Source organism: Mustela erminea, chromosome 15 (assembly GCF_009829155.1).
Source record: "Mustela erminea isolate mMusErm1 chromosome 15, mMusErm1.Pri, whole genome shotgun sequence".
In the NCBI taxonomy this organism is placed as follows: domain Eukaryota; kingdom Metazoa; phylum Chordata; class Mammalia; order Carnivora; family Mustelidae; genus Mustela; species Mustela erminea.
In genome coordinates this window covers 53,639,897-53,662,825 of record NC_045628.1, presented here as the reverse complement: position 1 = coordinate 53,662,825, position 22,929 = coordinate 53,639,897, and the positions used below count along the sequence as shown (strand labels likewise).

General features: G+C 35.9%; 1 protein-coding gene across 10 annotated transcripts in view; it reads right to left on the bottom strand.

The window, feature by feature from the left end:
- DGKH (diacylglycerol kinase eta) overlaps positions 1-22,929 on the bottom strand; it is a 204,830-nt gene that overhangs the window by 55,543 nt on the left and 126,358 nt on the right. For 9 of the 10 annotated variants that reach the window (XM_032314572.1, XM_032314575.1, XM_032314568.1 and 6 more), the window contains 8 exons: positions 22,608-22,716; positions 22,339-22,478; positions 19,000-19,084; positions 13,284-13,369; positions 6,625-6,724; positions 4,827-5,151; positions 3,968-4,090; positions 233-364 (listed from right to left, as the gene is read on the bottom strand). In XM_032314572.1, the coding sequence (XP_032170463.1) occupies positions 233-364; positions 3,968-4,090; positions 4,827-5,151; positions 6,625-6,724; positions 13,284-13,369; positions 19,000-19,084; positions 22,339-22,478; positions 22,608-22,716 (1,100 nt within the window). The remainder of the gene's footprint in view (positions 1-232; positions 365-3,967; positions 4,091-4,826; positions 5,152-6,624; positions 6,725-13,283; positions 13,370-18,999; positions 19,085-22,338; positions 22,479-22,607; positions 22,717-22,929) is intronic. The other variant, XM_032314569.1, reaches the window with a different exon arrangement.

Here is a 22,929-nt window from a genome sequence, read left to right as displayed (position 1 = left end):
CCCCCTTTCTTTCCTTCTTATTTATAACTTAAACACACACACACACAGACACACACACACACACACACACACAAGTCTAAGGATCTGGAATCTGGTTGTAAGAGTGACAAGAACATTCTCCCAAAGGGACATTTATCTCTAAGAAGACATTTCTATAGTGCATAGAAATGAGTACTTAATACATTTTCACAGAAATGCTTACAAATACCCCATATTTCAGAATCTATACTACCTGGGCAGATTATTCTGGTGTTGAGCACAGGGAGGTTCTCTTTGCCAGCTGCCACAGCGGGACCAGAGCCAGAGTCAGCTTGGGAACGACTTGCCCGGCCATCTGGAGACCGAGGTGCAGGTGCAGCTTTAACTATTGGCGAAAAGTCCCGATGAATTAAAAAAGAAAAAAAAAAAAAGGTAATGATAAAGTTATAAGAATAAGCAAGCCCTAATATATTCAGGACATAAAAATAATTTAATGTGTATTTAAATCAACGAGCAGAACTGAAGATATTACATTGTGTTTACCTATTCTTTTACCATTGTTTTTTCTTTGAGATTTACTGTTTGGAGGGATTCGGCCACAGGTAGATATCCAGATAGATCATTTCAAACAGACAGAAATTAGTAAAAAGTATAGGCCTACATAACTAAAGGTCAGTAATGCTCACAATTTGAATGTGTCCAACCCATATTTAAAGACAAAAAGAAATTCTGAAGCCTGATGATCTTTGAAAATGGTACATATGTGTTAAAATATACACCACCAGTGTAATCCTTTTGCCATAAATGTTGGGTGAACGATCAAATGTAATTAATTAATTCCTAGAGCTAATACGTGAAATGTGAGTTAACATTGTCTTCCATACATAAAAGGAAAAATAGTATTTTTTTCAAATGAAACCAATATAAATTTCCTGAACTTCTCAATTAACTATATATTCAAAACAAAAATTTGCCCCAGATAGGTCTATCATATTCTTTAAAATGTTCAATACATTTAAAAGATTATTCCGAAGGAGTATTACTCTCAAAGTCAACAAAAAAGATTTAATTCTGTCTAAACTACAGCAACGTAATGGAGAGCAAATAGTATCGTTAACTAATTTAGGAGCTATTGGCAGGTGTTTAAATAAAAAAACAGTATTCCTCAAATTCAATTTAAAAATACTTAAAAATTTAATTACCTTCACTCTCCCTAAGGCTAATTACAAACTAACCACATTAATCTTACACTCTCTTCTCTTTCTTCAAAAACAGTCCAGTTGCACTAAAGAAAAGTAGCAGACAGCCACTTTTTTTGGACAGATGAGAGACCTGGAGCTAATTTCTAATAAAAACAACCTTTTGATATTCATCTCTTATAAAAACCAGAGAGCGTCCTAGTGACTGAGATTGATGTAACATTGATGGTAACTAAATTAATGTTTCATGTTTCTTCTTAAACATAACATCTCATCCATCATATTAATATACCTCACTGTACATCTCAGACGTATGAATTATTGCATAATTTAATCATATAACGACTCCTCTTCAAAAAGTAATGATTATTTAATACAGAAATACTTCTACTACTACTGATTCCCACTAAATCGGATTACTAGCTAGAAAATAAGAACAAATATTGCAACATTAAGGTACCAAATGTTGCAATGTGTGTAAATTTATGACTATTTCAACTTTAGAATCTAGAGTTGCCTACCTTTATTTTTTAGCTTTCTTTGTAGACTACAATGGAAGTGTTCAGTTCATGAGACTATAGTAAGATGGGATGGTAGCCGGCTGGAAAACCATTAGCAATGAGTGCTGGAAAACCAATCCTCCAAAGAAACCATGCCTTGTCTTAATGGAAATGATCAAGCAGCATACTGTAAGAATCCCATTGTCAGCCCTACTAAAGTCAGCTTTATAATGGGTGAAGACATACAAGTCCTGCTTATGAAATTCTAGATGAAGTCAATTTGAGATGATACAGTCAAGCTTCAAAAGATTTTGACAGGATGCAATGACAGCTCCAAATCGAAAAGATAAAAGTTCATAGGGATGAGCATGCACTACTCTAATTAGGTTTAAAAAATCACTTGCACAAAATAGGAGGAGATATTACTTCATGCCAAGAAGAAATCTTGAGTGGTCCTTCTAACATGAAAAAATGTCCAGAATAAGTAGTGTATGGCTATCAGTGTGGTGTGTTCATAATGAGTATGAAATATCAGGCGGATTGCATTCAAAATGGGTCATGATATTGACCAATTAAATGCAACCAGGAAAACTAAAAATTTTGGAATCGAGTTAATAATTGGTGAAAGAATTGAGGAGATAATGTGGAAAAGAAGATACTAAGTTATGGGAAGAAGACAGGATGCCACACGAGCCTGCTTTTAAGGTACTCACATTGCACCACACAAAAGTCAGCAGTTGTGACTGTTACCATGATCATACATGAAGCTTTATTAATTAGTGTGCTCACAGGCAGAAATGGAAGGAGGAAAATACAAAGATAAATGTAAAGAAAAACTTTCTGACAATAAAAGCTGATTTTAAGAATGGGATGTAGTGAGAGTGAATGGTGGGGCGCCCAGCTGGCTCAGTCCATAGAGCTTGCGACTCTTGATCCTGGGGTCATGAGTTCGAGCTCCACGCTGGATGTAGAGATTACTTAAACACATAAAATAAAATATCTAAAACAAACCAAAAAAGGAAAGCGAGTGGTCCAAAGGCTAAATGTCAAGAGGGTTATAAAGTATATGCCTGTATAGAATTACAGGCTGACCTTTAAGGTCTATAGGGTATAAAGTTAGAGAGTTGAGTTGAATACTGGCATAAGTACATTTCAAGTCTAAAAGGGCTATGGGTGTCCAATATGTACACATTGGTTGTATGCCAGACATGTGAAGACTGTAAGGGCTACATGCAAAGTTTCTAAGAGTTTTACATACAATAAGGGATATTCTTTCGAAGCTGACATAATTAGTAGTAGCAGCAGTGGGAGGAATAACACTAATAATAGTGAGAATGACAGCAAATGCTCCTTCCCAGCACTAAGGCACCAGACACTATTCTAGGCACTCCACATATATCAACTACTCTAACCTTCACAACCAGTAGGCACGTCATTATCCCCTTGTTACAAATGAGGAAACTGTTGAGAAATTAAGCAATCTACTCAAGTGCATGTGTAATGAAAGTGAAGCAGAAACACAACGACTGCAGTTCTGAGTTAACAGTGTTGACTTTTCATTAGTACCATGCAATTATTTTCATATTATCTTCTCAGCCTCATTATCCTTTAATTTCTGCTTTTCTTTATTCTAGTAAATTAATAATTATTCCCTTATACAATCTGAACTATTAAAAGTATAAATTCATCTTCAAACTTAAGAGGCAGAGGAATAATTAATGTTCTTCAAGTGACTACATATTAATTTCCTGGCAAACGTAATTTCAGTAGAGATAGGGTTGTAATTAGATGTCCAGTGATTTTGAAGATTAATTTAGCAGTAAGAATTAGCAAACCATCCAGGTTGATCAATGGAATCCAGGGGACTGCTCAGTTATTTAAAAGGCAAACTTTGGGCATGTACAATGTGCCCAAAACTTCACTTCAATGTGCAGTTTTCACATAATTCTCTAAGGCATCTATGGGCTAAAAACAAATTAAAATCTGCTGATTTAGATGTTTCTTCCCTTTTCCTCAGGAAAATTAAGATACTTAGCCATGTTTGGCTCCATAAGCCTTAGTTTATTATGATAATCTCCAGATTATATGATAAAGCGGGATGTGGGAGTATTTGACAATCACATAAATGTTACCGTTATTATTTTAGTATTCATAACTATCTAAGCTTTACCTTCTGAAAAGCCTTGTTAAAAATAAAACTAAAAAGTTTATTTCAAACTGATAAGCCTTTTGAGAACAAAAAGCAGAATTGTATTCTATTTAATTCCAAAAGGATTACAGTTTTCTTACCAGTTAATGACTCTCTTGTGTCATCATCTTTAGACTCTTCTTTAGATTCATCTGTTTCTGTACTGTCATTATCGAACGACTGGCTAACTGGCTCACAGGGATGGACACTCTGGTCATCCATAACTGAGAGATGTGTTTGGACAAGTAAAAATAAAATCCATAAATATTAATATACGCTTAAAAAGAAAAATGAAACCTAAAGCAAAAGAAATTCCATATTCACAAATACTAACATAATAAATTTGGGGGTGATAACCATAAGGACTAGAGATTATCAAACTAAATACTTGAAATTGTAAACATTACTTTTTTATCAGAAGAAAAAAATAAAAGAATTCGAGAATGAAACACAAGTCCATCTATAAGTTACAACCTGAATAAGGTGTTCTTGCATATTAATTTTTTATGTTAAAGTTAACTTTTAGACCACTACTAAAATTCAAAGAGAAGTATATCCATTATATTCATACAAAAAATTAAAATACAGGTGGAATCTTTATAGACTCTTTAAAAAGCAACATAAACATTTAGGAAATGAATTTAAGAGAGTATTTTCAAAGTAGTTTGCAGGTTTGATTTTCTTTAAGAACTCAACAGGTTCCCATTAGGTAAAAGATATTTAAAATTTTAGAATTGTAACTTAATTTTCCATTGAGTTGAGATATTATTTTTACCGTTGAGATATTATTTTATGTATCATTGATATGTCATTCCTCACATTAACATCGTATGTGAATCCTACTTAAACAGCAAATAGGACTTAGTTCAAATTTCATTCTAAAGGCCTCATCTTCTGTCCTGCCTGAAAATTTTGTGTGTGTGTCCAGTCTGACCAATATGAAAGTTCCACTGTGCTTACAAGATGGGGACGCAGCTAACTTCTTCAAAGGCCAACCTTGTTCACGGGTACCCTTGCCAGCTTCTTCAATGACCTGTCTCACAGCTTTCTTTAAACTGTTTGCCCGCAGCATTATTTCCTTTGGCTTGACAGCTTTCTGGGAGGGAGGTTTTGCAGGGTCATCTATGAGCTGTTCTTTGCTTTCACACAAGGATTCTTCACTGGAAGATTCCACGGTATCTTCTTCTACGATGAGAGAGTGAATGCCTGGGAGAACGGGGGTGGCCTGGGAATCTGTGTGCAAAGCTTGAAGCAGTTGTTCAAGCTTTTCATTTAGGACCGAACACTAAGAAAACAAAAATACAGCAATCAATCTCCACGGGGTGGAAATGGAAAAGGACAGTTTGAGCGAATCACTTCTGATGTTAGAGGAAAGATGCCTATATTAATGTTTACCAATTAATTGGCTATCCATTATAAAGGATACTTTTTGATAGCCTATAGACAAAATAATTTATCATTTTTTTTAAAAAAGCACAATTATGTAAATTTTTACGTGTGCTTCCAGAATATTCCAACTCTCCCATCTTTATATAATTATTTTTCCATAAAACAAAATCTCTATTATCTTTATATAGGTATTTTTCCTTAAAAGAACAAACACTTCACTTCAAAGTGACACATTCCACAAAAAACTTAGGCAATACTTATATAAAACATTGTGTAAACTTTTTTTAAAGTAATCGACGTAAGGTACCGTTTTGAGCATCATAAACTGCAGGTCTGTCTGAGTTCTTGGTAAGCTCTCCTTCAAAGCTTTGGTTGTGAAAGGGGTGAACGGTGCCTACAGGCTTACTGGCTCAAAAAAAGAGCAAAAAGGAAAATGCACAAGGGTAAAGAAGAAGAAGAAGATGCAGAAAGAAACACATGCACTCCGCCCTTATTTCTGTCTGCTTCTCTCGAATGACTAAGGGTAAAGAAACACGGAGGGCTGACACTGATGCTACGAATGTCCTAATACACCTGTGATTGCCACTCCAATTCCTGTCCTTTCCTCCTCCAGAAATAGTTCAGAGGGAAAAAAAATATGGCTAGAGAGGTCTTCTGTTTACTGAAGCTCTCCACAGAGAAAAAAAAAAAAAAAAAGAGGCTGAAAACATCAAATGTATGTTCATTTCTATTTCCTTTTCCTTTCACTCAATTAAGCCACCATCCATAGCATCTGAGAGCATTCCTTTGCAAGCCCAAGAAAGCCAAACCTTTTATAAGAATGTCTGGCAAAGAACAAATGAAAGTAAAGAAAGTAGCTTTTAAGGTTCTTACTTTGGCCTCTAAAAGCTCATAAAGGGGGGAAAATCTATAAAGAAAAAGACAAAGCAAGAAACAGTATCCTGAGAGGGGCCAAGGACCATAATGCCTGGGGAACCTGAAGAACCACACTAGGTGGGAGCCTGATGACCAGCTGGCCTGGAAGTGGAAAGCCATTCCTCTCCCCTTTGAACACCAGCCGCCCAGCAGTTTCCCCCATGTGACCCCGCTGCTGAGCATCTCTCCTTGGGGATGTCAATCCATGGGAAAAGCAAGTTGGTTTATAAAATTCAGGATTTCGGACAGTATCAGTGGTACAGTTTTCCTACACATTCAAGGGTAACCGTAAAATAGAATATATTTTAATCCCTCACATCTGATTCAAAGGTAGTTTTTCACTTGATTTAAGATGTTTTGGCAAGAAAGGCATTTGATCAATTTAGCTGTGAAACATGGGCAGTGTCAATGTTGTCAGTAAAAAACTTGTGTGCCCTAAAGGTGACCCGCTTACTTTACTGGCCATGGCATCTGCAGCAACGGTGTTTTCCAACGTTTTTTCATAGGCCTTCTCTACTTTGGCAACGAAGTCCTTTACAGTTTCACATAGTATCCTTTGAGGAAAAGAAAGTGCAATTCAGTAAACCCCATGGACTGGTTTGGTTTGATTTACAAATATATTTTAAAAACAAGCACAATTAGGCAAACAGTCAAAGCATAGATATATATGTACCATCTGTATAAAAAACCCACACTTCTATGTGCTGTGTAACACATACTACTAGTAAGTTCCAGACATTCTGAGTGATAAATGGAAATGGACATAAATAAACTCTGCTCTACTGGGTGTGGTACATAAAGAATGAATTCTGAAACACTGAAGAGAAATAAAATAAAATGAAAAAACCCCCACAAAAACCTCTGTTCTGTGTAATTTAACTGATCATCACTTTAAGGAAACAAGAAGCCTTACTCAAATATTTAAATTAAATTCTTGAGGAGAGTATTTGTAAATCTCATTAAAAATATAAGCATTGGGGTGCCTGGGTGGCTCAGTGGGTTAAGGCTCTGCCTTCGGCTCAGGTCATGATCTCAAGGTCCTGGGATCCAGCCCAACATGGAGCTCTCTGCTCAGCAGGGAGCCTGCTTCCCTCTCTCTGCCTGCCTCTCTGCCTACTTGTGATCTTTGTCAAATAAATAAAAAAATCTTTAAAAAAAAAAAGGCATTATGTACAGTTAGCCAACATATAGTATTTCATTGGGTTGTGATGTAGTAACAATTTCTTAGTTGTGTATTTAACACCCGGTGTTCATTAAAAAATTTTTTTTTAAATTTAAAAGCCATATATTATATCACTAAAAATAAAAAAAAGCATTATCTCCAGCCTCTTACATATTTTCATAACAGGACTTGCAATGTTAAAAAAAAAAAAGGATAATTTGTCACTTAATGTTGTCACTGTCACTCTACTGCTCATGATCCAGGTATCTTGAAAGTGTACTGTTCCTGAAGAGGAAAGGGATTGTGTAAACAAGCTGCCATTTGAATTGAGTTACATTCTCCATAAATCCATTTGTTTTTTTCCTTAAGGTAACCAGTACAGTCATACGTAAGACTAACTTAATTTAGATCTTTTTAGTGTCAACAATATATGGTTTTACTTGTTTGTTGCTTTTAATTACATTTGGTTTCTTTGTAAGAGAAATAGATCAAAAGAAAAAATTATCTGAAACCCTAAACACTAATTAAAATCTGTCTTTCAAAAGCCTTAGGGACTGGGGTTGGATTACAAACCACCCAACAGAATGGCATGTGATCAGCTTTTTGTAGCAAGGGCTAATAGTGAGTTTGAAAACAAAATCAGATGATTTTAAAATGAAAGTATTTCTCTTTATTATGGATACAGATTGAGAAATTTGAAGGAAAAAAAAACAGATTCTAGCAATTATTTTTTCTATTAAACTTGCAATTTTCTCTGGCATGTGAGGGACATACTGATTATGTTTCCAGATATTTAAGTATTATGACATTAAGCCATTCATTAGGTACAGTACACATACACACACACACACACACAATCCAAACCTTCCCATTTATCATCTAAAAAATAAATTATGAATTATTCCTAATAAATTTGGCTTTATTTGCTATTTTTTGGCAACCATTTCTAGATTTTCACTTGGACAAAAAGTAACATTTCCTAACCTTCAACCTCTTTGCTGGCTTTTTGATTCACATTTCTCCAGAGACTCCAGCTTACTATTAGAGATGAAGTCATGTGCTTTACCTCAAGTTTTGTCTTCGTTGTTCATGTATACTACTTTTACAAAACTTCTTGAAATATTAAGGCAGGCTGTCACTAAATTTTTTCCATGAGCTTTACTAAAAGTAAAAGTAAAAGATGTCCCACCTCTAAGGAGAGGAGACACTGTCCTCCCCCCTTATGTAACCCTAAGATATGTTTTCCTTGCTATTATTATAACATGTCTTGACATAATTTTCTCCTGTAAAATTTATAAAATTGCATATGCCATAACACTACCATAGCTACTTTTTCTGGTATTTTACTAACTCCTAGGGACAGAGCCCGTAGGTCAATCAGCCTAGGAATGAAAGGGGCAACAAAGGTGCCATGTTGCTCAGACAGATGGAGACTGAAGAAACAGAGTATGATTCTGTGTTAGAGAAGACTTGCCATGTAAGTTGTGGGAAGGATCAGAAGAAATGGTTTACCTTAGGATCCAATAAGTTTCAAATTCTGGAAGACGTAAAATATTAAACTCTGGAGAAATGAACTTTTTGCTATACCTAAATAGTGAATGTAGATTTCTTGAAGTTGAGATAAAATGTCTACCTAAAAATAGCATGATTTCAAAGTCATACCACCTGGGAACTTGCAAATTGCAGAAAAACAATTTTAAGATGTATTTGCTATGGTAACATGGAAGATATTCTCCAACTGATACAGTTCTCTAATTTAGTGCATAAAGACATCTAGAAAAGATGTGCAAAAATCAAATAAATGAAAGTGGAATTTTGTGGATTTTCCCACAGGGCTATAAAAATTTTTAATCCCTAATTACATCTTAAATCAACATTAGCCATAATTTTGACAAGATATTTCCAAGCATTTTTTATCTTTAGTTTTGTTCTCTTCCTTACAAGCTGAGCACAAATATGCAGTTGATACTGCACCAAATATTCTGTTGAAGCTAACAAAAGTCCATATTTAGCAAGCTTAATGATTTCCTCTACCATCGCAATTATACTGTATTCATGAGATCTATACTTTTTATCAATAGTGGCAGTATCTTCATTTATCAGTTTTCCCCCACTTATTTTTAAATAGGGGCAAATGACAGTAAAATATGCAAACACTACATTAAGAAAAATATGGCAATGGTGCCCAAACAGATGCACATATGGGCAGGCAGGGGTCATCCTATGAGAATCTGAAATGATGTAAAAAAGTTACAATCAGAAATTTAAATTTAAGAAATTTAAATCAGAAATGATTTACAAGTATCAATGCATAATCTAGAAAAACTCTTAGCTATCTCTATGCTCTGAGGAAACATTCTAACAACTACATATCTTACCTCATCTATTCAGTGAGGAAGTGGGGGGGAGTTTGTCTACATTATCTCTATGATAGATAACAAGTCTGAAATTCTGTGATCCTATGGAAATCATTTCAATCTTATTATTTTTTCTGGCCAATGATCCCATTTTCTAAGAAGTCTTGTCTACAAAACAAATTGCATTTACTTAATAACTTTGCTTTGTATTTTTATTAGTAAATGAGATCTATAATTGCTAACTTATGCTTCTGATTTTCAGAAGGTAACTCATGTTACCATACCAAACTGACAAAATTTCAAAATCAAAGAACTGTTGACATGGTATTGGTTAACCCGTAGTAACTACATTAGTTAACCTACATATCAGCTATGCTAATGGAATATAGCTTTTCCATCAGTATTTTCAGCATTTTAAAATTAGTTAAAACAGCTTAAGCTACTGAGAATTTTCATGTTATCATGCCTTAATAAAAATTTTTTTTAAGCATGGAGAACTATTACAGACTTTACAAGTCTTAAAGGGACATATAACCCAAATGCAATATCTGAACCTTGTTTGGATTTTTTTTTTTTTAAAGATTTTATTTATTTGACAGACAAGAGATCACAAGTAGGCAGAGAGGCAGGCAGAGAGAGAGAAAGGGGGAAGCAGGCTCCCTGCCGAGCAGAGAGCCCGATGAAGGGCTTGATCACAGGACCCTGGGATCATGACCTGAGCCGAAGGCAGAGGCTTTAACCCACTGAGCCACCCAGGCGCCCCCTTGTTTGGATTTTGATTTGAAAAAATCAACTGTTTAAAACAAACTTTGAGATAACTAGGGACAATGGATATGGATGGAGTATATAGATAGTCAGAGAATTACTAATTGTATTAGACTTTTTAACAAGATTATTAGGTATATACACTGAAAATAGAATAAAATGATTTCTGGGGTTTGCTTAGAGATACTATAGCAGAAGAAAGTGGGAGTGGATGACAAAACTTTGATAAATACTGAAGCCATGTGATGGGTATGGTGGGAAACCATTATATCAGTCTCTCTACTTTTATGAATGTTTGAAAGTGTTCATAACAAAAATTAAACTTAAAAATATACCATATTACTAGTACAAATTTACTACATTTTGTCCTTTTTTCTCTCTTGTACCTCTTTATGGCAAATCCCCTAAAATTTTAATCTGTGGTTATAAAGGCAGGACAGCTGAGCAGTCTGGGTGCACAGATGAGTGACAAGAGGGGGCCAGGGGTGGAATAGAATCTGTTTCAAGGCAAATGAGCAAGTCAAAGAGAAATCCAAAGCTAAAGCTAATAGTAGAGCCTAGATAAAGAGCCAGGCCAAGGTCAAACAAAAAATTTGAATGTAATTGATTAAAGCATGAGATGATGATACCATAATTTAATATAGCATTCTGTAGTTTATAAATTCTGTATTTATTTCATTACTCAACTTAATTCTCCTAACAGTTCCATGAGGGAGAAAGGAAAGGCACGCTTTCCTCTCTTACACTTGATAAAACAGACACAGGCCACAAAGCTAGCAAATGGCTGAATCTCAGCTAGGACCTCAGAATGACTTCTATTTGGTCCAACGTTGTGATTTACTCCAGTGGTGTTCAAGCTGTTTCCTAGAAATACGTCAAACATTCTGCAAATACTTGATTCCAATTTCATTTAGAAATGTAGGATATATTTTTTTACATGTTCAAATAATCATTAGAGATATTAGAGACAAATAATATGACAGCTTCTACTTTAGAATTCACATTTTTTTGGTGCAAATCTTAGACTATATTTGATGCAGCTTTCAATTATTTCTGTATTTTATTTCAGTTACATGGCAGTAAGGAAATTGTCTTCAAGAGTTGAAATAAGATACAGAAATAATTAGAAGCTGTATCAAATACAAAATTGTAGGTGTCATCTATAATCATAGCTTAATTTTTCTCACAAATGACTAATAATTTAATCCTGTCCAATTTATTAATGATGACAAAATACAATTTTAATTTTTAGAATATTGCAACTCTACATAAGATCTTATTTCACAAAATACAATGTTAAAAGTCAATTATCCCTCAATTAAAAATATGTTAGATGTATAGAAGGCAGTAATCAAACACATCAAACACATGAAGGCCAATACTATGGATTTGCTAACATCCGAACTATAAAAGGGGGCCAGATAAAATATTTACTTAACTGCATCAAAGAATAATTCTTTTATAACTCGTTATACTTTTTAAAAGTTTCCATTTCAGCTTTCCATCTTTTCTAGCAAGATCTTCTAAATGCCGTATAAAAAAAGCATCTGACTCACAGGGCAAGGGCGGTAAACGCAAATGTCTTCTTCGTAGAAGTAATTTAGGAAGTACCTAAGGAATAACTTTGGTATATAAATTTGGCCCAAGATGAGGAAGACAACAGGGAGTACTGAGGCCTGGGACAAACTGGAGATTTCTACATTTCGCCACAAGGCAACACAATTCGTCAGAGAACATCCAACCAGACAACAGCAACAGAAAACCAGCAGCAGCTCTATGTATGCATTGAACACCGTGTCTGCCCCCCACCTCTCTGGACAACCAGGGTGCACCCCTGCCTTAAGCGGCTCAACTCCTCCTATTGCCCAGCCCTGTTTCCTATTCCTCGGGCTTACGGCATCAAAAGCAATTGTCACAATGTTTATACTCTGTCACAAGCAAATCTGTTTATAATGATTTATCTTGTCTTCCCTTGATTCTTTGCAAAGTAAGTATATAATATACTAAAGTCAGTGTATTTTTGTCCCCACTGCTTCCCAAATCCCTCACTCTCTTTCTTTACTTCTTCTTTTTCTCCTCTTTCTGTAGAAGAGTAATATTTCCTTGCTAAGTGAGAATTGTAAAGCATGCTTTTACCCTTGCTTATCAGCTGAAAATTGCAGTGGGTTTCGCTCTTGCCTCTAGTTGGCTTTCTAGGTCTCAGGACATCAGTGTAGGATGCTTCAAAACAAAATTCTAAGTTCCAGGCACGCAACATTTGGGATAATAAAATCAAGTAGCTCTGGCTCCATGTACAGAATCAATTTAACCAAAATCTGACAACTTTGAATTAAAACATAATTATGTGATTTAAACATGCTGATGTCATCTTGAAAAATCTCTTCAATATTTTCCCCTTCCTGATGTAAATAATTCCTAAAGAGTAGTATTTATGGAAATAATAAATTATAGTTAAATGTGTTTTTCATATTATAATTAATTATAAATTCTTCATTTTATTTATTAATTTTTAATTTTTTAATTTAAATTCAATTTAGTTAATATATGAATGCATCTTTAAATAGGAGCTTAGATTAAACTCTAAACATTGCACTATTCTGATAAAAATATTTCAGATTAAGCATCCAAAAAAAACCCTCTAAATATATACTCCACTGCAAACAAGATGGTAAAGTGATTAAAAAAAAAATGCAAGTTTAGTACATCTAATTCTGTAAACTACTTCATGGATTTTTAGGTAGGGAAAAAAATCACAAAAAACTGACATAAATGGTAGGAGTGAGCATTTTCACCGCGTAACCATTTCATGGCTTCAACTTTGTCACTCACTTGGCAGATGATATGACCACAGCATGTTCATCAGAATTGAGAATTTTTGTAAGATGAGCTGCAACGGAGTCCTCATAAATTGTCATCTGAAAACAAAACAAAAAAAACCTACACTGTATTATTGTTTCTGGCATTTATACCGCTCAGTTATTACTGCTTTTAAACTGGGACCATTCAGGACACAAACGACACAGGGCGATGATTATAATGAAATATACAAGAGTCATCATACAAAATAAATAAAACTTCCTTTCTATAAAAGGCTTTTTGCCTCTGAAATTCCTTAATCTAGAGTCTTAAAAAAAATCCATAAACTCCATTAAATTAAAAAAAAATGTCAAATAGCTTAATAGCTAAAGAACCCATCTGCACCTGCATAAAAAGGCACCAGATGGCCAATGAAAAATGGGCAAAAGACTAGAAATTTAAAGAAGAAGATAATACCAACAGGCCACAACCGATGACAGGTGATCAGCCTCATCAGCCACAAACATCAGAAACAAACCCAAGCTGTAACCACAATGGTCCACTGTATCTACCAGAAAAGCTACAATGAAAGCAAAGACAGTACTACGCCTGGGAAGTGTGAAACCCTGGCAAGATTCTAGAGCAACAGAACCCTCACTCACTGCCGGTGGGAGGCAGGAGCTGATAAAAACACTCCAGAACACTGCTAAGTGTCTATCAAAGCTGAACATGGGCATACAGCATAGGACCCAGCAATTCCATTTCTACATACATATATACCGCTAAAAAACGCGATGTGCGTTCACCAGAGGACACGTGCTAGAAAACATTCACAGCAGCATTCCTTCAACAGTAGCACGGATAACAGAATGTAGGGCATCTGTGCAATGAGTATCGTGGAGCAATGAGAACGCGTGATTTACAACTACGCCACAAGATGGAGGAGTCCCACAAAATTCCTTTTTGAATGGAATGGATTCAGAGAAGGGTTGCTAACAAAAGCATTCCTTTTATAAATACAGAAACAGACAAAAATAATCTGTGCTTTTAGAAACTGAGAGAGTGGTTCTGGGGGTGGGAGTTGGGGATGGTGAATGGAAGGGGGTTTCAGAGGGCTCGTGGGGCGCAGGTAATGCTGCCTCGTGATCTGGGTGTTGATGACATGGGTCCATTTAGCTTGTGGAAACTTACCAATAGCATATGTATGATCTGTGCACTTTTCTGTTTGTATAATTCAATAAGAAGAGTTTTAGAATGCTGAATGCGTTGTCCTACAACCATGTGAATAAACAGATTGGAGAAGGAAGGAATCAAAATGCTCGGGAAGTCCTCTGTTCCCTTTTCTGTTTGACTCAAAATTTAATGTTCTGTTGAAAGAACATATCTTCCTAATAAGTAAAAATGTGCACAATATTTAAACAGCCTCAAGTCAGAGCCTTCCATCAAATGTTTGCCTCAAATATATACCATGTCCTATAGTTCAGAAATTTCCAGTGTAAACCACCTGCTCTATTCAAGTTGGCCTCCTGTGCTCTGCTGCCTTACTCAGATGTCCTTTCATTGCTTCTTACCCACTGACACCAGTTTATTCAGCTTGAAATGAAGATCCAGTGACACCCTCCACTCCTTAAAGCTTTCCTGACTAGCATCTTCCCAAAAGATCTCATTCCCGACTTCCATCCAGTTCCACCGGTGGCTAATCAGTATGTCTGTCTTTTGAATTTTGATCTTACTTTCTTCATGGGGAAAGATAGGAGGGAAGGATCCTCAAGCCTCACACAACATTGCGTTCACTCGTAAATCCATTTCGCTCATTTTCTAGTCTAAACATTAAGAGCTGCCTCTTTACAGACAAGATCAGAAAAATGAAAATTACCTTTTTAGAAAGCAATGAAGGAAAATATTTTTCAAAAAGATTAGTTTTATTTCTTTTCCCTACAGGATACATGGTCATAAAGCCTAAGAAGATAGGGGAAAATATTTTAAACTCATTAATTCCATTTGAATGTACATGTAAAAATCCAGATTTTTGTCCATTAAAAATAACCAAAGGCAAAGAATACAACCTCTCCCAGAGGAAAAATAAATAACCTCTCTGTCTGAAGATAAAATAATTGATGTCACTTATTATGTAGTCACTTAGAGTCAGGGAGTTAAGGTAACAATGATTATTTTAAATTGTGTATCAGGCACTGTGATGAAATATTCTGTATGTATTTATCCCATTAATTGTACTGTTTTAGGCCAAGGAGCCTTGGGCCCAGGTGAGTTGAGAGATTTGCTCAAGACCCACAGCTGATGAAGAAAAGACAAACTTAGGGGCCAGGTCTGTGGCTTTTCCCATCATGCTGCCTTCCCCCACAAGCAAGTCTTGGTCTTTGGTTAACAGTATTTGTCAAATATAAATTTTGTCATTTCTCAAGTGTATCATTATAATAGCCTGGTAGTTGGGATCCCTATGTCTCTCCTCTTCCTTTCAAACCATTCTCCACTTCCTGGCACACTGATTTTTCTTTTTTTTCTAAAACACAAATATGATCGCACTATATCTCTCATGTCTGAGGGGATCTCCCCCCCTTACATTTCAGATAAAGCCAAAAGTCTTCAGCTAACATGCAAGACCTTCCATAATTCCCAGGATTCTCCATGATTTGAAACCTCCTTCTCTCCCTGTCATGTGTTTTGATGCTCTTGCCTTGCACCACTGACCCGACAGTATTACCTGCAGGGCCCCAAATGTACCAAGGTCCTTACTATGAGGTTCTATGTCACGCTCTTTCTCAACTGGCTAATTCCAACTTCTCTTTTTTTGTGCCAAAAACCCAGTTCACGTACAACCTCCTCTGTAAAGATGTCACTGAGCTTGCTAGACGAAACATCCTCTCTTCTGTGCAACCATTATGCCCTGGAGAGAACCTAAACATAGCTGATCATTTACTGTCTGCCCCTCCCCCGAGAACAGAGATTCTCCAACTTTCTGGCCTCATTGCATCCTTAATGTCGATTTTGTCACAGTACCCCAAGGCCAAAAGGAATCCCTAACGGTAGTTAAGTACAAACAACTTAATTAGTACTTATGTCCTAACAACTTAAAAGCCCTTTGAAAGAAATAATAAATATAATTTACAAATAAAGTTATAACATCTTAGCATGCTGTAACCAAACAGCTAGGAAACAGAAAGAACTGAGGGGAGAGAAGCTTTCAATAAGAGTAAATTTAAAAACACATGAATAGGAAGAATTTCATTTCCAGAGATTTGAAGCCATTCTCTCCCATTTTCAGGGAGCTGGTGAAGAGACAGCAGCTCACACCTTCTTTTTGATGACCTTACCATTAATAAATAAGCAGCTACTGACTCACTAGACCGGTGTGACGGTGTGACGGGGTAAGATACAAAAGAGACGAAAACGATGACTCTTGCCTCAAAAAGCTTTTAATCTAATCTGAATGTGATGGGAATTGCGCTTCCAAGAAATACACAAGGCCAGAGGGCTTGGATGACAAGATGCCCATAGTTCCAAAAGCATTTGGTATTTAGACCAAAAAATGACGTTATGAATTGTTTATTAATTGTCCACCTTGTGCCAGTCCCAACACCCGATGACAACGCAATGGTGAATGAATAACACATTGCCTGGTCTTGGCAGTACAATAGCACCAGGATAATGGAAGGGGCCATTGAACTCATGAAGTAGGAAAGGGTACTAGGGCTTGGGGGGTGAAGGATGTTTTCTTGGAGCAGGTGACACCTGAGGTGAGGACAGGTGTGAACTGAGCACGATGTCACTGGGGGGACACATATTCATTCACAAAGGGATAGAAGAGAAAAGTACATGACGGCAAGGGGATTTCATGTTAAACGTAAGCAACATGTTTCCTAATATTGAGTATTAACAGAACCATTGTTACTGAAAGGAATCATGGAAGCCTTGTTTTTCCTAGGTTTAAAAAGTATAACAGCAAACAGAATTACTTAATTATGGCCATAAAGAATTAATAAAACTGTCATAATTCTTTAAGCTCTGCGACTCTACAATGCCAGTGGAATACTAAGTTAATAAGATAATTAGGAAGTTCAACCACATTTGTGCCCTTTTAAGGAAAACTGGAAAAATAATAATTTCACAATCATGCACAAGGGAATTTTAAATGAATACTTAAAAAAATATAAGCTGGGGAGCTAGGTTGAGCCTAAGAAGGAAGGTTCAATTTGCTTTTATTATAGTTTTAAAGGCAAAAAGGACACATGGCCACTAGTTGGAGTGATATGCAAAATTCATTTAACTTGTAAACTTAAGGCATGCCATCCCTTTGTTATACAATATTTTAACAAAAAAAAAGTAAATTAAGTCTTATTCAAAACCATTTTATACTAAAAAAAAGATTTTTTCCATGTAGTTACAACTGTATCTCATATTTAACAACTATACATATGTAATAAAAGTAAATTGTTTACCTTTATTATTGTAAAGGTAAAAGACCTGGGTCTAGGAAAGAGACCTCTCTAAAGTAAATAGAACAAAAGAATTCCCACTTTCATCCCTCTGGGGAGAAAATTAATATCATTTACAAAGATACTATTAAGAAAAAAGACTGGTTTCTATAAGAACAAGTATTATATTTATAGTTGGATAAAATAATACTATAAATAAAAATACTGTTGAAAATAAAGTAGTAAACATATTAATCTTTAATAGGAATTATCTTTGTTGGGGCTATAGGTAAGATTATTTTTTCAATTATTTTTGTATTTTCCGTATTTTTTAGAAGCAGTTTTTGTTACTTATAGATTAAAAAAAGTGTTCAATTACAACTAGTTTCTTTAAGGAACAGCCCCGTTTCTAGTTATCATTCCTTTCCTTAGTTTTGACATGTTCATAATTTTCTTAATGACAAAACAGAGATTTCAACTGTAAATAGATGAATTTTCCTAGAGGGAAAAATAAGTTATCATAGATCAAACAGTTTGTCAGTCAGAGGATAATCCTTTGAAAATTAGGACCTGTTTCAATTCTCCAGTGCTTTAAGGTTTAGTCAAAACACTCAACCTTTAACATCTAAGAACTAGAGTGATGACCAGTCTGTAGCAGGGATGGAATGAAGTGAGCACTCTTTCTTCCACTGTTTTCTCATGACCAATAGGCTTCACAGGGAAACTTGTAATGGTGAATCCTCAACGAAGAGGCAAAGTAGGAAGAGAGAAATTATATAATACTCTGCCCACAAGCACTGGTGTGTTTGGAAATTGCTGAGCTAATACCTACTGGTCAGTCAGATGTCTATGGCCAAAGCAGAAGATGAGTAAAAGCTAACAGGAACGTCTCATCTGCAGACCTTCGCTAGAGCCCTGCTGGTAAACGGAAGCAGGCAGGTGGAATGGTGAGGGAGAACTATCAGGGTGGGGGAAGGGAACTCGCATGCCTGGTGCGTTATACACATTGGGTCCCGTGTTTACTCCTCCCAACATCAGGAACTTACTCTACAGATAAAGTAATGGAGGCCCGTGGCAGTGAGTGATATGGCCAAGTACACACTCTCAGGACAGTCGTCCTAGAAGGACTCTAACCTAAATTGTAAGGATTCTTTCTTCTGGGGCAGAGGACTAGAAGTAGTCAATGAGCCCATACCCAACACAATAAAACATAAAATTAAGCAAACATGCTACCATATCTTATAAAGTTTTCTTATTTGTTCAAGATATTCACCCCTATTTCCAAATGATAAAGAGGCAAAGGGTTAAAGTCTTACATAAAATTCTTCCGATGCTTCTGGAGGTTCTGGGAGTAGAGAAGCCTTTGGTGGCAATTTGAGTTCATAGGTCATTATACTCCACCTGAAGGAAGAAAAATCTTTGGTCTAAAATTCCTTTAAAATTTAATAAACTGACTTTTTTCTTACCTCATGTATATACATGTGCACATATATGCATGAATTGTGGTTTATTGTACCTAAAACAACCAATCATTAGGAAAGAAATGGAATTTTGGTAATCTCATAAAATTCTGAAGTCATACTTTACAAGTCCCTATCTTACCAATCTTCTGATTAGGGACTCCCAAACTTTTTAAAGGCCATGACCCACAGTAAGAAATACACATATATAACAAAACTTTCTCTTCTTTACTAATGCAATGCATTTTAACTTTTCTTTCTTCTTTTACTTCTTAAATAATGTTAACTGCAAGTAACTAACTAGATTCACAGGTTACTAATGGATCGCATCCCAAAGTTCTAAAACAATGTCCCAGATTAAACAAATGCATAGTGCCAATGAAAGAGAAATCATTCTCTATGTGCCAACCAGTCTTGTCCAGTCAGCTTATACACACATGAAATGAAAATTAACTAACTACCCCTTCTTAAAATAAGTAAGAAAGTAAGCATGGGGGTGAGAAGAAAAAATCAACAGAAATAGTAATTAACTTCTTAACACTTGAAGCAAATTTATTTCAATTAGCTGTAAATATTAATTTCAAACAAAACACTGAATCATTTGGTGTTAAAAGCAATCAACTCCAGATAAATCCAGTCTTCATCTAAAATTATTTCACAATTTGGGAAGAACAGTGGGTAGGGACATTACTGTTGTCAGTAATAGGATGTGAAATTACGATTTTATAAAGACACAAAGTATAATAAAAGCAGTACCGTAACATATGAATTTTAAGAAAAGCTTAAAATACAAAAAAGTATCACGGCTGAAGCCAGTAATAGAACCTAGGGAAAAATCCCAAGATTAGCCTCAGTATTTAAACAGAGCTGAGTGTATCATTCAAACTATTAAGTCTTTACATAAAAATCCAAATTGCCAGAAAATCTCCCCCAAAGCCATAGGTTGTAGGTTAGGATGTAAAAACTGAATATCTATAGCTACTCCTCAACTCTTGACATGAATATACTATCAAGGAATAGATATTAGGGCACCAAAAGCCATTCATTCATTCATGCAACTGACACCTATTGAACATCTCAAAATGACAGACAGTGTTCCATGGTCTGGAAACAGAATGCTGATTAAGACTTTCCAAATGAAGTTTATATCCTGGTGCAGAAAACACATAAAATAATGAAACTCTGTAGACAGCCAAGAGGGAAGACCACCACAAGAAACATGAAAGTGAAGTTCCTTATAGCTGAAATACTCCTCTGGTAGAAGGACAGTGAAAAAAATGGGAAAGAATCCAAACGTCTTAAGTTTGCTGTACCTTCCATGCTGTACCTCCTCCCTTGTTAGAAAATGGCTGGAGCCAAAGACAGAGGAGAAAGTGGCAGGACAAATGAAGAAAGGATGCATACTGGGGACCAGCTAACCAAGTCAGAGGCCAGAAGGTCGGGCCCTATCTGACACATGTGTATGTCTGACACAGTGTGCGGTGCTGAGAAAAGAGCTTGAGAACTAGAGTCAGGATTCCAGAAGAGAGTGCCAGTAAGTTCTACCACTTACTAGCTATGTGACTCTCTTCAGCCGTTTTACCTGTAAGATGGAGATTATAATTCCAGTCAGCATTAGATGTGTTGGGCTGATTAAATGAATTAAGTAAAGTAAAAATACCAGACGAAAAAATATTCTTCTCACTGAGTCCACAAGCCTCAACTTTCATCTCTGTAAAATCGTCATAATAATGTTGTTCTTAGCTGCCTGACAGTGTTGTTTTGAGGATCAAATCAACTGATAAAAACAAAAAGCTTCTATAATTCAAATAATATTAAACAGGGACTTCTACCACCTGTTCTTTCCCAACAGTATTCTTAGTGAAGACAACACCAGAACGAAATAGTCTTATGTTTCTAATAATGGTCGTAGGTTCTCCAGCCTCTTTTGATGTTTCTCTTCTTTTGTTGTGTGCAGGTCTGTATCAAAGACTCTCACCATGGGGGCACTGTTCCTCTGTGGACCACCTGGAGAAGTTAATTTTTCTAACATACAGAGGAAAAGCACACACCCAGTGTGGAGGAAATGTCTAGCAGTATTTCCTGGGATGCAGCGAGAATGGTGTTTAAATTTGTGCAAAAAAGCCATTTTTTTGTGGTTTGGTAAGCACAGAATTTGGAAATCACCTCCAGGTTCTTTTAAAGCCTGGAGACAGAATCCACTTTACATCCCCCAGCTAGGGGGGTATCCCTCTCATGAATAGTTTTGGATAACCACAGACAGAAGCTCTATAGTCCAGCTCTTTTTAAATATCCTGTCAGCAAAGGAATCAACCATTATACATTACCTTATGATGGGCAAGGTTACAATTAATTAGGTTATAGCTCATTTTAGAGTAATTACATTAGATTGGTGGCTCCCTGATGAGATTTTGTTATTTTCGGGAAGAGTTCCACAGATGGCTAATCCTATCAAAGTTGTTTTGATTCATGCTACCTTAAGTTTATAATGATATTCTGACAGTTGTCTTCTACCTATGGTGGGGGAAGGGCAGGTTACTACTCACTGGGTCCCAATCCTACCCACCTTCTTTATAATACTCAGGGTACACATACTGTGATTTCACGGAGCATTTAGAGAGAAAAAAGTTGAGATGTGATCAAGGATACTACAAACACAGTAGTAATTCCTTGGTATGGTGTTCTTAGTATTTCCCAGTCACTGGGAAAGGATTGTCCTTTTTAGTATTTAGTTCTTTGTTGGTTCAATTCATTTTTAATATGGATAATCAAGAAGAGATAGTCTAACACATCTCAAGTTTATACATCTTCCTTAGCTTTAATGAAGCCACAGGACAATGGGGCCATACCCATTACAGTCATCAAAAGCCCCCACACAAAATTAACTGCTTAAGTCTTCTGACCGGAACAACAATGAAAAGTTAAGTGCTCTATCAGCAGGACGTTCTATTTTTTAAAACAGTGGGTTTATTAGACTAGTTTTCTCAGTTTTTGTTACAATTTATCCATCCATCCCAAAAATATATTTATTGAGTGTTTACACTACGCAAGTTAGTAGACCTCAGGAGTGAAAAGAGTGTGTAAGACCAGGAAGTCTCCGTCCTCATCGAGCTTATAGTTTGTAAAATTTCAGCTACCAAAAATGATGTCAGTAGGCCATTTTCAGGCTAGTGTTAGAAGAAAATTCACTTTTACCTGTCTAGCATTTTGGTACTGGCACGTTCCAGCTTCTCTAGAATTTGAGGAAGTTGGGTGTCATCATCGTAGGAACCACCCCAGCCTAGAACCCGGGCAAGGTCATTTCCTGTACCCAAAGGCAATACTCCCAGCTGACACTGGAAGAGAGCACAACAAGGAGATCTCAGGCAAGATGAGAAACAGGAGCCACGACGCTTCTGCTCTCCTCTGGTCAGCAGGTTAGTATACATTCATGTTAACAAGTCATGAAAAGATTTAGTACTTGCCTGTTTATTCAAGTTGAGCTTATCAATTTCTGACAAGACCCAACCTACACTTCCATCTCCTCCACAAACAAGAATTCGGAAATTGTCAAACTTCTGGAATAATCTTAAACTGAAAGCAAAAAGTATTTTATTTTAATATAAATAAATAAAAATCATCTTCCCCAATTCTTTGTTATTCTGTATATATTGGTATTTGTGTTCAGATCAAATATAAGAATGCTTACATACACATTAATAATACTATAAAGATGGAAGTGCAATTTTTAACTTGAGAAAACTTCTTACTCATTAAGAGGAAAGGGGATTATAAGTAGAAATGGAG